At 45.0% G+C, this 16,499-nt stretch overlaps 2 protein-coding genes across 2 annotated transcripts in view; both read left to right on the top strand.

The window, feature by feature from the left end:
* Positions 1–1,676: 1,676 nt before the first annotated feature.
* Positions 1,677–4,397, top strand: LOC126574096 (uncharacterized). The gene is made up of 2 exons (XM_050234066.1): positions 1,677–3,982; positions 4,389–4,397. The coding sequence occupies exons 1-2, from the start codon at positions 1,721–1,723 to the stop codon at positions 4,395–4,397; spliced, it is 2,271 nt and encodes a 756-aa protein (XP_050090023.1). The 5' UTR covers positions 1,677–1,720.
* Positions 4,398–7,880: 3,483 nt separating this feature from the next.
* LOC126577670 (uncharacterized) overlaps positions 7,881–16,499 on the top strand; it is a 9,429-nt gene continuing 810 nt past the window's right edge. Inside the window, exons 1-8 of the mRNA XM_050239484.1 lie at positions 7,881–8,017; positions 9,176–9,344; positions 11,228–11,554; positions 11,619–12,360; positions 12,441–12,604; positions 12,671–14,850; positions 15,841–15,964; positions 16,041–16,499. The exon at positions 16,041–16,499 is cut by the window's right edge and continues 810 nt beyond it. Of these exons, the coding sequence (XP_050095441.1) occupies positions 11,381–11,554; positions 11,619–12,360; positions 12,441–12,604; positions 12,671–14,850; positions 15,841–15,964; positions 16,041–16,499 (3,843 nt within the window). The 5' untranslated portion in view covers positions 7,881–8,017; positions 9,176–9,344; positions 11,228–11,380. The remainder of the gene's footprint in view (positions 8,018–9,175; positions 9,345–11,227; positions 11,555–11,618; positions 12,361–12,440; positions 12,605–12,670; positions 14,851–15,840; positions 15,965–16,040) is intronic.

The following is a 16,499-nucleotide window of genomic DNA, read 5'->3' as shown; positions in this document are numbered from 1 at the left end:
AGATAGAACTGCACTGCATCTAATTGCATTATATTATGATTTTGAAAAAGTCTGGCCACACTTTTTACCAGATTCCATCGAATCTGACGTAATAAACATTAAAGAAAAAATATTAGATTGGACAGCTTTGGATTACGCGTTCCATAGAGACAAGCCCCAATTTATATCTTATCTCTTGCATCATGGAGCGTCCATAAATAAGAACGTTCTGCACGAGCAGATAACTTCAGCAGGAGAAGATAAAATTCTTAAGGCTGCAAAATTTGCTAAATACGTTATGACATATCTGAGCCGTAAGACTGTCGAGTACGAGTCACACGATGCCTGCAAAAAGATGAAACAATTCTGTGAAGAAGTAATTGCATATTCCGTTAAAGAAACATCCACAAACTTCGGACGAATATTTGACCCTGATTACAAGATGGAAGTTGAGCGGAATGAAAAAAAATGTATAGGAGACGTCATTGGAGAAGATTCAGGTTCGATGCTAGCGAGTCAACGGTGGGCTGCAGGAAAACCTTTTGTTCGAGTGCTAAGGAATACACATTTCAGTTTAGTGCTGGACAATGAATATGCTTTGAAATATTTTAAGACAAATGACCCATTCATTTTACAGAGCGATAAGCTATGGCATAGAATAGTCGGTGCTGTGATGAGGAATTACGAAAATGAATTCTTGTTTTTGTTTGAACTCTACTGTTTAAGGTTTGGGATAAAAGATTTTCAACCCTCTTCCATTCCTTCGACACAAAGTGATTCAAATCATTTTCCAATTCATACTGACGTAGCTGGCTATCTTATTGATTATTTTAAGTCTAATTCAATACGAAAAGTATGCAATATCATAAATAAAGTGCATTGGGTGAAACAAGAAATTTCAGCTGAAATTGTGATTGATGAAAACATACTTTCAATGTTGGTTATCTGTGTGGCAACAGTAAGACCATCTATGCTGAGGTTTTTGATAGAGTCGTGCAAGTTGAACCTTTGCAGCAGATTTGTCTTTTTCGTAGCAATGATAACTTACACTTTGTTTTCGAAAATAGCTGATAAGACGGCAATAAAACCAAGCAATGCATATGAATGTCTGTTGAACCAGGCATCGAATATAGATGACGTCGAGGCGAATAAAATGCTTCGTCTTGCCATAAAATTTAATCTTTTCGAGTTCTCCAAATGCCTGATAGAGCGATACAATATTGACTTCCAGGCTGTTGATAACTTAAATGGTTGGAATGTGTTCCATTTATGTGTTTCGAATCAACGCTCAAGTTCGCTTCAAGAAATAGTTGATGATGATACTAGTGCTTCTTCCGCTGATGGTGATAAAACTGATTTGTTCTGCTATATGCTGGAAAAAGAAAAGGAAATGGACTGTTTCAATAATTGCGATAAAAAAGAACGGAGCCTTCTCCACCTAGCCATGGAAAATGGACACAGAGGTATAGTAGAGAATATTGTGGCTCGAAAATTGGGACTCAACAATTTTGATGACATCGAAAATTTAAGTGTTGATGTCATACTAAACATAACATTCTGCTATCGTGCGATTTTTGAGATTTCAATATCACTTGGAGAGAATGAGATCTCTCATAAAGTGCTTGCTATGCTAGCCAAGCAAATAGCAAAGATTTTACTAGATAAGCCCGAGGAATTACAAGAGGTAAACAGTGCCCGTTTATTACTCCAAGAGGATGCCAAAGTGTTGTATACAATCGCAATGAAATGCAGATCACTATTTTTGATGTACTATTTGCATCGTGAGTCCCCTAGCGCAATTCCACCGTTGAATTATGATGCAGATTGGTTAGCATGCACAGCAAAGAGCCTGTATTCAAAAGACTTCATTGATGTCACCAAATGGTTGCTCAATCCAATCCTGGTGGATAAGCTTGCCAATTTGAATGAACTCACTCAACAATGTGATGATGAAGATTATGATCTAAGGTTAGTAAATTTAGAGAAATTGGTCAAGCAAGTAGAAACGATGCTATCGGCCAACCGATCGCTGGAAGATGTAGGTAAATTGAAGCTCTTGGCCCTGGCGGTATGTCTGAAACACCAATCAATGATAGAGCATTTGTGCGAGAACGTGATCGTAAATATCGATTGGAGGGTTCTCCTAGATATTATGAAAATTGCACATAGCACATATTGTTATGAACCGGGAACTAAATACCATAAATCGTGTGCTTTCGATTGGTCCGATTTTGTTCCGGTTTATAAATATCTGTTTGAACGAACAACCAATCTTGGCGAAACAGATGCCGAGGGTGGAAATGTATTACATCTTGCTGTTCAATCTGGACTCGGGTGTATGGCCAAATTCTTGATTAAACAGAACATTTTCAATGTTACGACCACCAATGAGCAGAATGGATGGAATATCTTCCACTATTATGCCTCAACCTCCAGCTTTGGTTGTTGCTTCACTGAAAATGATGATCTATTGACTTGCATAACTAAACGAGTGCTCGAGATAACATCAGATACGATTACTACCGCAGAATTGACAGAATGTCGCAGGAATACAATGAAGGAGCTCTGCTTTAACAGTAAGGATCAAAGAAAGAGCGTTATCCATGTCGCTGTTGAGGCTGGAAACTTGTACCTAGCAATACACGTCGTTATGTTTCGTCTCGGAATTGATGAATTAGACAAACACAAAATAAGGAATTCAGACGAATACGAGCGCTTCAGAGAATGTTATGATGAGCTTAGTCAAATAGCAGATGAATTGCCATTCAATGAAAAATATGATTTCCTTTTACGCAGATTAGCCAAACATATCGAAGGCTTTTCGCACGAAACCATTCAACACATAACGAAACAAGGGAATGTAGATGATCATGCCTTAGAAGATGCATGCCGAATAGCAATCAAGTGTAGATCGGTGTCAACACTTGAGCATCTGATCATTGCGTATAAGGATCAGATGAATCAAGCATTGGCTAGAAGCACTAGCAACGAATTGATTGCCTGCATGATGGAGTGCGTCAGACGAAACAGGAACAACTTGTTCAAAATGCTCATCGGCCACTATTGCATCTTGCAAGGAATTCAACCTTCAGTGGAAGTAGAGTTTGAAAAGGAGGAAAATGACAAAAGAGATGAAGCCACTATTGATAAACACAAAATACTGTGGCCAGATGTGTATAAATCCAACAAGGATGTGGCCATACATCGGAACTATCTACATCTGATTATCTTGTTAGTTGCGTATGGAAGGCTCCCTATGATTCAAAATTTGGTTGAAATGCTTCAGCTGGAGATCAACAAATCATTGATTCTATCCATTATGAAAGCGCTGGAAAAACTATGGGATGAGAATTGTAAGGTTGCAACGCCAGTATATGAATACCTAGCACGCAGATGTGAAGGAAAACCTAACTTGCTGCATCTTTGCTTTCATGCTGGGTGTTGGAGTATGTTTGAATACCTCATAAAAAAGAAAAAACATAACGCGAATGAAGTTGATTCGGAGAATGGATGGAACGCAGGTCACTATTGCGTTTCTGAACCGGCAAGTGACGCCAACTCCGAGAATGCTTTCAAAGTATTTGAATTATTGATGAAAACGGCGAATATGAACTGTTTCGGTGTTTACGATCGAAATGGTCGAAGTATTCTCCATTTGGCACTGGAAAATGGTCACACTCGTGTTGTTAAATTAATCGTTAATCACAGACTGGGCATCAAAGGTGATAACGAACCATGGATGGAAGGGGATTTGAAGAAAATAGAAAAACACTGCAGCGAGTTGAAACAAATTCTAGAATCGCTTCCGGAAAACGTACCACAGCAAAATCGACAAGTTGTACATGATATCTTGGAGACTTTCATTTCTAACTCAATGGTCAACGGGGCATCCGCAATCTTCCGACGAATATTCGATCCGAGCTACATACAAGATAATCAGCTCGACGAAATAAAATATATTGAAGGCATTATTGGAGAAGATTCGGTTTGGATGCTGCAAAGTGTAATTCAACAGGAAACGGATCAAGAACACTTCCTTCAAATGCTAAGGAGTTCATATTTCGAATTGGCGTTGAAGAAAAAATCGATTTTTGTGATGAAATACTTTATGACAAATGATGCATCCATTCTAAACGACGAGAACCTTTGGAAATGTTTATTATGTGCTGTGCTAAAGGATTACAAAATTGAATTCAAGTACTTTTTTGATCTCTATTGTTCTCGATTTACAATAAAAAATGTTCAACCTTGTTCGATTGAAAGCGATGAAGCATGCTGCTTCATTGATTATTCAAATCTGATAGAAAAATTTTGCGATATCACAAATAACATACGCTTGGTAAAACTGGGAATACCAACTGGAATCATGATTGATGAAAACATTCTATCCTTATTGGTTATCTGTGTAGCTACAGTAAGATCATCTATGCTGAGGTTTTTGATAGAGTCATACAAGTTGAATCTTTGCACCGGTTTCGTCTTTTTCTTAGCAATGTTAACTGATAATTTGTTTTTGAAAATACATACTTGGGCACAATTTGACCATAGCAAAGCTTATCAATGTCTATTGGACTTGGCTTCAAATATTAGCGACGTTGAAGCGAATAAAATGCTTCATCTTGCCATAAAATCAAATCTTTACGAGTTCTCAAAATGTCTGATTGCGCGATACAATATCGACTTCCAGGCTGGTGATGAATTAAAGGGTTGGAATGTGTTCCATTTATGTGTTTCGAATCAACGCTCATTTTGGATTGACGCAATTTCCTATAGTGATACCAGCGCTACTTTCGTTCATGGTCATAAGGACTTGTTCCGCTTCATAATACTAAAAGAAAAGGAAGTGGACTGTTTCGGGATGAACGATAAAAAAGGACGAAGCATTCTCCACCTCGCAATGGAGTATGGACAGGTAGATATGGTACACTACATTTTAAAACAAAAATTGGGAGTCTATTTATCTCAAATAGGAACCCTAACTGTTGACGCTCTACCAAACATAACATTCTGCTATCGTGCGATTTACGAAAAATCGATATCTTTCGAAGAGAAATTCGACTATTACACAATACTTTGTGCGCTAGCCAAGCAAATAGCAAAGATTTTACTAGATAAGCCCGAGGAATTACAAGAGGTAAACAGTGCCCGTTTATTACTCCAAGAGGATGCCAAAGTGTTGTATACAATCGCAATGAAATGCAGATCACTATTTTTTATGTACTATTTGCATCGTGAGTTCCCTAGCGCAATTCCACCGTTGAATTATGATGCAGATTGGTTAGCATGCACAGCAAAGAGCCTGTATTCAAAAGACTTCATTGATGTCACCAAATGGTTGCTCAATCCAATCCTGGTGGATAAGCTTGCCAATTGGAATGAACTCACTCAACAATGTGATGATGAAGATTATGATCTAAGGTTAGTAAATTTAGAGAAATTGGTCAAGCAAGTAGAAACGATGCTATCGGCCAACCGATCGCTGGAAGATGTAGGTAAATTGAAGCTCTTGGCCCTGGCGGTATGTCTGAAACACCAATCAATGATAGAGCATTTGTGCGAGAACGTGATCGTAAATATCGATTGGAGGGTTCTCATAGATATTATGAAAATTACACATAGCACATATTGTTATGAACCGGGAACTAAATACCATAAATCGTGTGCTTTCGATTGGTCCGATTTTGTTCCGGTTTATAAATATCTGTTTGAACGAACAACCAATCTTGGCGAAACAGATGCCGAGGGTGGAAATGTATTACATCTTGCTGTTCAATCTGGACTCGGGTGTATGGCCAAATTCTTGATTAAACAGAACATTTTCAATGTTACGACCACCAATGAGCAGAATGGATGGAATATCTTCCACTATTATGCCTCAACCTCCAGCTTTGGTTGTTACTTCACTGAAAATGATAATCTATTAACTTGCATAACTAAACGAGTGCTCGAGATAACATCAGATGCGATTACTACCGCAGAATTGACAGAATGTCGCAGGAATACAATGAAGGAGCTCTGCTTTAACAGTAAGGATCAAAGAAAGAGCGTTATCCATGTCGCTGTTGAGGCTGGAAACTTGTACCTTGCAATACACGTCGTTATGTTTCGTCTCGGAATTGATGAATTAGACAAACACAAAATAAGGAATTCAGACGAATACGAGCGCTTCAGAGAATGTTATGATGACCTTAGTCAAATAGCAGATGAATTGCCATTCAATGAAAAATATGATTTCCTTTTACGCAGATTAGCCAAACATATCGAAGGCTTTTCGCACGAAACCATTCAACACATAACGAAACAAGGGAATGTAGATGATCATGCCTTAGAAGATGCATGCCGAATAGCAATCAAGTGTAGATCGGTGTCAACACTTGAGCATCTGATCATTGCGTATAAGGATCAGATGAATCAAGCATTGGCTAGAAGCACTAGCAACGAATTGATTGCCTGCATGATGGAGTGCGTCAGACGAAACAGGAACAACTTGTTCAAAATGCTCATCGGCCACTATTGCATCTTGCAAGGAATTCAACCTTCAGTGGAAGTAGAGTTTGAAAAGGAGGAAAATGACAAAAGAGATGAAGCCACTATTGATAAACACCAAATACTGTGGCCAGATGTGTATAAATCCAACAAGGATGTGGCCATACATCGGAACTATCTACATCTGATTATCTTGTTAGTTGCGTATGGAAGGCTCCCTATGATTCAAAATTTGGTTGAAATGCTTCAGCTGGAGATCAACAAATCATTGATTCTATCCATTATGAAAGCGCTGGAAAAACTATGGGATGAGAATTGTAAGGTTGCAACGCCAGTATATGAATACCTAGCACGCAGATGTGAAGGAAAACCTAACTTGCTGCATCTTTGCTTTCATGCTGGGTGTTGGAGTATGTTTGAATACCTCATAAAAAAGAAAAAACATAACGCGAATGAAGTTGATTCGGAGAATGGATGGAACGCAGGTCACTATTGCGTTTCTGAACCGGCAAGTGACGCCAACTCCGAGAATGCTTTCAAAGTATTTGAATTATTGATGGAAACGGCGAATATGAACTGTTTCGGTGTTTACGATCGAAATGGTCGAAGTATTCTCCATTTGGCACTGGAAAATGGTCACACTCGTGTTGTTAAATTAATCGTTAATCACAGACTGGGCATCAAAGGTGATAACGAACCATGGATGGAAGGGGATTTGGAGAAAATAGAAAAATCAATCAGCGAATTGCAACAAATTCTAGAATCGTTATCGCAAAATATGCCACAGCAGCAAATACAAGTGGTACAGGAAATATTAGACAAAGTGCGAGATCAAAAAATTGCGCTGACAACCTATATTGAGTTATTCGCAAATCGATAGTGATGCAGATAGGCCAGGTAGCATTACCATGTATCAGTAGATTTAAGTGGACTAAAATAAAAGAAGGGAATAGAATAAAAGTAAAACATCGATATTGTGAATGAAGTGACTATTCATTAAGAATAAATATAATCCTCTGTCTTCAGCGATGAAGAAAGAACTGGTATTTTGATCAATTCCAGCGCGCCTGCCGTCTTTAGATTCGGGTAAGTAAACAGAGGAAGATCGGATCTCGAAACATCCATTTCACGACCAATGCTACTCAATTTGGCATACTAGGCAGCACATTTCGCGCCCACCGGAACCGAAACGGTCAAGCCAGCAGAAAACGTCTCGTTGGGTAAAGATTCGAAGCTTATGATCTTCGTGGTCTGATGATCGTGCCCGCATGAACTCCTCCAACGACATCATCGTCACCGGTGTGTGCGTGCGAGCACACCGAGGATCGAGAAGAAGAAAATCGAGCTTTCGCTGCTTGTGTGTATATAGGGTTTGCCACAGCCACCGCCACTTCTTCTGGCATTCCGCTTTCAACGGTGGCTCGAAGATGGAATAGCTCGAACGGCGGGCGGCTCGGAAAGTGTCACGGTCCGGAAAGTGTGCGATCGACGGACGGCAGCGACCTACGATCAGCAGTGCAGGATTCGATCAGCAAAAGGGCCGTGAAAGAAGGTAAAGACGCGTGTGCACGTTAATTCACCGCGAGTGTTCTTTGGGTGCTCCGTGCAATCGTGGCGTGGTATACAGAGCACAGTGAATGGGAGGGTGAGAGGGATGATGAGGGATGAAGCAGCATCTGGTGATCGTGCTTATGCCGTGCACGCGTAACACATCGTTGGAGCTTTTAATGTGTTAAAGTGCATCGCGAAGGGTTAAGGTGATTCGCCTTTTTGTGGAATTTCTGCTACAGTTGTCCTAAGTCGTGGTTTTCGACAGGACCTCCACCTCTCGAGCGAGTGATCACCATCAGCAATAGCAACAGCATCACCAGCAACACCAATACCCCCGAGCATCGAGAAGCACCAGCACCACCAACACAAGTGCATCTGGGGGTCTTAATCTGCTCGCCACCAATGTGTGATCGCGCGCGCGAACAGGAAAGCTGCTGTTTGACTCCTGCAACGCACTCAACGCAGAGGGAGATCGCAAGCAGCACCCTTTGGGCTGGCCTGACCGTCCAGCCGTCCGCCCGTCCGTTTGTTTATGTGAAATTGTTGGAATTCCAGAAAGCCCGTGCGCGTCTCGCTGCGCCCCTCTCTCACACACGTCTACACAGTCACATCATCATCATCATCATCATCATCATCATCATCGGTGGTTCGCTCGCTCGCTCGCTCGGTCGAGAAAGCAATGTTGCTGGCTGCAGCATGCTGGCAGAATGGTGTACGATCGAGTGATGTCCACGGGGTGGGAAGATGAAGGGGCAGTAGCAAAATCAAAATTACACCAACGACCAGCGCGTGTTGTTCTGTTTTATAATTCATCTGACGCCACCCATTTCTCTCCCGTTATTGTGTTCCGTTGTCGTCAACTGGGCGGCGAGCTTTATGGGGAGCGCCAGGATCACCGGTTTAATGGTGATCCCACGGGGGGGCGGCACGGTACGGGAAAATAGTGACACGATCGATCGACAGCATTCTTTCTCAACATTGTTGGCGGGACTCGAAGCAAAAGGGGACCGCTGCGCGTACCTGGTTGAGGAAACCTCTGGTGGATCGCGATAATTACTTACTGTGAATTTGTGATTGGAAGAGTAATTAAATGCCCGTCGGTCCGTGCCCTCCCCGAAAAAGTTGATGATAAATACGTGTTCGTTACGTGTCTTTTCAGTGGTTTTTCGTGATCGCAGGTGCCATTACGTTGCTGCCGCACCGTACTAGAGAGAGAAGTGATCAGTGTGCACAAAAAAAGAATAATCAAATCAATCAGAAAGCAACGCTTATCACGTGCCTGTGTGTGTCCAGTAATGATCCATTTGTGCGCCTACAGCTGTGAAAAGGTTAGTAAGAGACTGGCTGGCAAGAGAGTGTGATCGACAGAACAGGGTCAGGGAGACAGTTCATCCGGTGGAATGTGATAAAATAAAGCGCCACACCACACGCATAACGCAACGCTCATCATAAATATCACACAATGAAACAAATAGCGTTTCCCGGACCTGGCATATTTTGTGGGCACGCACTATTTTCGATCAGTCACACAGTCCACGCAAACCGGATCGATCGAACCCCGGTTCCCGGTTCCCGATCGTCCCGATCGATGGTTTTTTTGCCGTTTTTTTTCCCCTTTTTGCCCATTAAACGTTCTTTCTCCCGCATCCGCTCTCTCAAACGCTCATCTCGTGCCCTGGGTCGATTTGCATTGAATGAAAATGCTAATGAAATCGCGTTGGAGCGCCGTGTCCAGCCAGTGGCCGGTGGTGCCACTGCTACGTCGTGCATCGATCGCTCGCTGTGTGTGTCTGTGTGCGATCATTTACGTTTCTACGATATGTCCCGTGACGTCGAGCGCAAGCGATCGATCTGTGTTCGGTGTGATTCAAACTTTCTCGCCTTGCCTCAGCTCGCCTCATCGTCCGGTCTCTCCGGTATGCGATGGATGAAAGATCACTCTAAGGCTCTAGAACCCTCTAGCCTCAACGGTTTACGTCATAATCGCATTTTTTTGCGTTTTTACAAGGCTTCTTACGGATTCGCGCAATCAAACCGAGGTTCGTCGCTTGCGATGAAGTCTTTCGTCGGTGCTGTCACCATGCACCCTCGCTAGGCGACCCGGGAATGGGAATGAACCTTGTTTCGTGCTGTTTTACGATGGCTTCTCACGCGGATTGGAATTGGAATGTTCGATTACCGGTGGAGCGGTTTTTATGTTGCGGCGCTAGGCTGCCAACAGAATACTAATGCTCTTGAGTGCTTTCTGCACAAAGCAATTGCGCTGTTGTATTGTATAATGCTTGCGTGCGTGCGTGCCGAGCTCGAACACCGTACAGGCCGTACTGGCTTTGCAGGTGAAAATGTTTGTTTTCATTGCAAACGAGCGTGGGAATCGTGGGTTTCCGCTTTTCCTTTTCGATCACATTAATGTTCAGCGTGTGATGTGTTCCTGTCGACAGCTGCTGCGTGCAGCGTCGTCTCCCTGTACACGGCGTTGTATAGCGCATAGAGCAAAGTAATTTATGATTATGCCTCATAACGTATGCTAATTAAATGCACACGAAGCGGCATCTTGGGTGATAATATGCTAGTTGTCGTTCAATTGTTTTTTTTTCCTCGGCGATGGAATGTATGGTGCGCCTACGCTGTGGCATGATTTATGATGTCGCTCTTGATGATTCATGCATGCATCGTGTGGTGCCCGCATCAAGTATTCTCCATCATCTAGTGAAGAAGAAATGGTTCTTCATCATCCCTTTACAACTTGCAGTTTACAGCAGTTTTAAAAGATTAATCTGATCTAATAACATCATCATACGATACAGAATCATTTAGTGAAGAAGAAATTAATTCTATTCCAGTAGGGCGAGAAATATCGCTTGGGGTGCACTTATAGGCATTTATTTAAATCCCGTTGACGGTGTAATATGAGCAAACTAAACATCAAAAGGTATGTAATCGTCTTGAGGCGATCGTTGTCCCTTTTAGATATTGCTCATTATTCGCCAAATTTTGCTCATTTCTACACAGAAATGTGATCATGTGATTATCAGAAATGTGTGAAAGATTCGAAAATTAATTCAAAAGATTTAATGACATCGTTAAGTTTGCTCTACTGATATCATCGAGTATTATGCATAGTTTAGAGAATGAAAAAAATGGAAAAGTGTCAAAGGATTGACTCAACCGATCTAATGCTGTTCTATTCCTTTCTCCAAATTATTTGTAGAACTACCGGCAGATCACTCACTCTCGCGACTCCGCTGCTCCGGAGCACGAACGAACCTGCAGCGCACTGAATGAGCATTCCGCCTTCAGGCCACACCATTCCCCAGCCAGCGAGTGTCCATAGGCCACCAACAATCGACCAGCAGCAGCAACCATGGCCGAATTTCTGCCCCTCTGTGATGTGCTGTTCAACGTGATCTCGCTGGCCGGCTACTTCTGTGACGTCGTGTTCGATGTGGTCCTCGGTTATGCTCTCTACGAGCGCCAAAAGTTTGCCTACTTTACCGCCGTCATAGTGATCGTCTCGTTCTCGCTCGTCATCTCACAGGTACAGTATATAGGGGACCGTGACCTTGGACACTTTTCTACAACCGAACACCTGTCCTTTGCAGATCGTATCCATCCGCTGGTATCTGAATAAAAGAAAGATCCGGAATGCAACAGCATCGACCGCAGGGCCACCGGGTACCACCGATGACACACCAGGTGGCGGCACCCCGGGCGCTAACAGTCTCGAGAAGAAAAAGAAAAAGACGAACGGTGGTCTTGGATTGGCTGGGACCGGGAGCGATCGATCAGCCCAGTACAGCCGGTACATTGTGGTGGCACTGCACGTGACGCAGTTGGGCGTACTGTGGCGCTACGCCAAGCTGTTCGTTCCAGTCGATCTGCGGCACGTGAAGCACGAGGTGCGCGATCTTTGCATGCTACGGTTGGTCCACGCTTTCTGCGAGGCTGCTCCGATGCTACTCCTCCAGTTGTACGTACTGGTGAACCTGCAGAGCGAAGCGCAGCTCAGTGCCCTGAAACTGAAGACACTCGGTCACCATCATCTACTGCCGGCCGGTGCCAGTGCTACGACGGCACTCGTGCAGCAGACGAACCTTGTGGAGCAGCAGCAGAAAACGTTTCGCGATCTTAACATGGTATCGGCTACGTTATCGCTGTTCAGCGTTTGTTGGGCTCTGGCCAGCTTTAGCAAGAATGTGCGACTGCAGAACGTCCATCGGCTGGTGCTGACGTGGCTCGGTGTGATCTTTCAGTTCCTGTGGCGGCTCGGTACGGTCATATCGCGCGTCATCTCGCTTACTGTGTACGCCTCCGTGTACAGCCATTGGGTTTTTCTCGTGATCAGTAAGTGTTTCGATGGGCCACCGTTTTATGAATCTTTAAATGCTGATTTTTAACCGGGAGTTCCCTTCCTTACTCCACAGTACTCCACTGGTTCTCGATGTTTCTGTGGTTGATCTCGCCGAAAAATGTGTTCCATGGGGAGCGCATCTCGCGCCTCAAGAAGACAACCCTGGGCGGTCTGATAGCGTTCGTGTACATCTTCGCCTACATCAATCTGCAGGAAGTGCGCCATCGGCAGAAAATGGTAGGCAGCTCTATGGAATTCTGTGACCTAAGATACAAGTCCTAATGAGCACTCCCTTTCTTCCAGCTCACCTTCTACATAGTAATGTTCATGGAGAACTGTCTACTGGTTTGCCTGTGGATGGTTGGTGTGTGGCCTAACCGACCGGACGGCTGGTACATGATACCGGTGTCGGTACTGTGTAGCTTCGCGGCCGGTCTCTTCTTTATGGTCGTCTACTATCGGTATTTCCACGTGCGTCGACTTGGCTACGAGGCGGGTGGTCGTTTGGCTGAAAAGTGTTCCGCTCATTGCCCAGACGGATGCCGTTGTCCGATCAGTCATGATGTGAACGGACTTGACGGTGCGGCTGGTGGCGCAAATGGTGCTGGTGTTGGTGTTGTTGGTGGAAAACTGGCGAATGGTGGCATTGGAAACTGTGGAGTAGGTGGTCAAAAGTATCCTCACGCCATTCCGGGTGTGTTCAACTGCCGGTTCTCGAACCCGGTCAATGCGGCCACCAAGAGGAAGAAGAAGAAACCGACCACCTTTGTACCGCCACCGAATCTGGGTGTCACGTCAGCGAACGGTGTTGCCGGTGGTACTGCGGGTAGTGCCATCGATCAGTACAATTTGAACCACCAGCATCACCATCAGCAACAGCAGCAGCAGCAGCAACAGCACCATCAGCAGCAGCAGCAGCAACATCAACAGCAGCAGCATTTGTTGCATCAACAATTTCAACAGCATCAGCAACAGCAACAGATGCAACATCAGCATCATCAGCAACAGCAACACCAGCCACAGCTCAGCACCAGCAACAGCAACAGTACGCACTCGATGGGCCCAATGGCAATCCCGTTCTGGCGTCGGCCACTGCCCCGTTCTCACACCGGTGGCTCGAGCGAGAACGAGGGCAGTAGCGTTGGTTCGCGTGTCAACATCCAGCAGAAACTGCTGGAGAAGAAGCAAAAACAGCTAGCTGAACTGAAGATCATCGAGGAAGAGATCAAGCAGGGTAAGCTCGGTGGCCCTGGGGCCGGTGCAACCGGTACCCTGAGCTCAGGGGATGATGGCAAAACGACCCTGCCCCGGCAACCGATACCACGCGCCAAGAAGCACATCGATCTGGATCCGATCGAGTGGCGCACTTCGAGCCCCGATATGGCCGAGATTGTGGCGAACAAATCGTTCAACGATCTGAACCTTCTGCTCGCGGCCAATCTGGACGATGTGAACGGGCTGGGCAAGTTCAGCAGCAACTACGATCCGATCTACAACAGCTTCGGATTGAACGGGATCAACATTTCGGCGTTGGTGAACCTGAAGGGTAATGGTGCTGCAGCAGCAGCAGCAGCAGCAGCAGTGGCGGCAGCGACGGTGGCATCGGCAGGTCCGACACCGACCCTCGCGGATGCCCGTGACTGCCAACCGCCGTCCAGCAGTGTGCTGCAGGGTGCTGCTCGCAATATGTCGCCCATTTCATCGCAGATATCCGCCACCGAGAGCAATTCGTTGACTCGGCACCATCAGGTACCGGTGGTACCGCGTTCGAAGATGATTCTGCCCGGCAACATCCCACGGAATCCGTTCGCCGAGAACTATCGCGGGAATTTCGTTAACCTGTACGCTGATGCGGCAGCCAATGGGAATGGCTCGTCAGCGGTCACACCGGGTTCAACGGGCGGCTGTCAAGTGAACGGTGGTGGAGCGGGTAATGGGAACGGAACAACGGTCCGGGCACCATCGATTAGCCCCCGGACGACGGAGATTGCACAATCGAACCGAGCCATCCTGTACGATGCCCACGGGCGGCTCTACACCGATGCGAACCATCCACGGCAGGTTTCGGGCACGTACAGTAACAGCAATGCGGACAATGCGGGCAATACCGACAATCTGCCTTTCCCGTACAACGTGGTGCCACCACCGAGGAGCAAGCTGGATAGCCGTGGGACACCGAGTACACCGGCACAGTCCGGTTCGGCCAGCGGTAGTGCCAACAATACGAATAGCAGCAACAAATCGGCCAGGACGGCGACCACGGCCACCATGGTAGCTGTGGCCGCTTGCGTTAGTGGCGGTACGAGTGGTAGTGGACCAGTAACGAACCCGTCGGGACCTTCGGTTCCGATCAATAATCTGAACAACACCAAACGCCAGAACATGCAGCGGGCCAAGACGCCGGAGATACTGTTGGCCCCCCATTATCTCGAGAACTCGCGCATTTACTTCGATTGGGTGGCCCGTGAGGCGGCCAACTTTAGGTAAGTGAGCATGCCTTCTCCGCCAGGATTTACATATCATTTACTATCGAAGAGCGGTGTTGCTCAGTCACAGAAGAACTTTCCGAGCCGGTCCTCAGAACTGTAACTCCTCGTTGTCCCTCTTCATTTACGGGACCAATCATCTGTCTGAATATGCTACTTAAGGAGGGGCTTCGGTAATTTATTACCAACGTAAAGATCATTTTTGACGGATTTTTTGTGACGTAACCATTCAACTTTATTCTTTCAAATGAATGGAATATTAAACTACAACTTTTGAAGAATATTTATTTCGATTTGGGGGAAATTCGAGTTTATGTTGAATGTCCTATTTTTCGGTTTGTTGGCAGATTTTTTAAGTTACAGTGGAAAAGTGATGCTTCTTGTCATTTTGCATAAAAACACGATTTTTAAAGATTTGTTTTAAAAAAAGTATCAACAATTTTCATAAAATCTCGACGGGACTACCGGACAAAGAGTGTACAGATTATGTGTTAGAAAATTCGAATCGATCGGTCCAGTAGTTTTTACGGTACGATGTGCCACCGACTTTGGAAACGTTGATTTTGGGAAACGCTATTCAAAGTAACGAGTTGCATGGAGCCTTGTATGAAGCGCGGATTTTCAAAAATCTATAACTTTGTCAGTTTTGCTTCGATTGATTCAAAAAACTTACACAATGTGCTTTCAGGGAAAAATGTTAAAAATATGTGTCATTCATATGTGTCAAACAAAATTAAATACTGCAGGGTTATAAAAGGGTTTCAAGTCTCTGAGGTGCATGTTAGTACTAGCAGCCGTAAAATCGAACAAAATGAGAGTTCATATTCCTTTTGAACTGTTACAACTTTTCCAACATTTGTCTGATGGTTCAAGGATGTCGATCTTGATTCAAGTCTATCCTGAAGGATCAGAGAGAATATTTTGTAGGCAGTATTTCCTTCGCAACACTCAATCAATATGTAATGTCCATTCCTTCTGTTGCCATAGGTTACAAGATACGGACCGCGACCATCATCCGGTGGAGAGCAGTGGCGATGAAAATCTGGACAACTCTGCCTGTGACGATGGCCACGGCGGTCACCATCGGATACCGTCCGATATAGACAGTCAGGTATGGCCACCACTACCGCGCACTAAGTGTTTGAAGGAGCAGATGATCTGATTGTCCACTTGGTTTCACCTCCTAGGTTTCACTGCCTCGCTCGTATACGTTGCCTCGCGAGTTCAAGTACTACCGTCGGAACAAGGGCCGTAAGGTGAAGAACGAACACTTTATCGCCAGCACCAACAGCAGCGATGGTGATGTGGATAGTGGCGACGATAACGAATCGGAGCGTCTCTCGTCGAACCTATCCTCGAGTTCCCAGCGGCGACAGAAGAATGCAACTCCCTGTAGCAATCTTGTCGTCGTAGGTTCCGGGCAGCATCACGTGGTATCTTTGCAATCGCCAACGACCCAACAACAGCAGCAACAACACGTCAATCCACATCAGCGTTTAAATAATTTGAACAAAGCCGGTGCTGCGGCTGCCTTACTGTCGCAATCGGGTGTCGTTGGTTTGAAGGACACTGGTACCAACTCTGTGGCACACCAGCTGTACGCTGGACACGGTGGCTCACCGAGTAACACTCTGCTGACGGCAGGC

This window comes from Anopheles aquasalis, chromosome 3 (assembly GCF_943734665.1).
Source record: "Anopheles aquasalis chromosome 3, idAnoAquaMG_Q_19, whole genome shotgun sequence".
NCBI lineage: Eukaryota > Metazoa > Arthropoda > Insecta > Diptera > Culicidae > Anopheles > Anopheles aquasalis.
This window is presented reverse-complemented; position numbering and strand designations above follow the sequence as displayed.

What these genes read in the sequence shown, in the direction of transcription:
- LOC126574096 (XM_050234066.1), top strand. Translation starts at nt 1,721, where the DNA reads ATGAAATGCAGATCACTATTTTTGATGTACTATTTGCATCGTGAGTCC.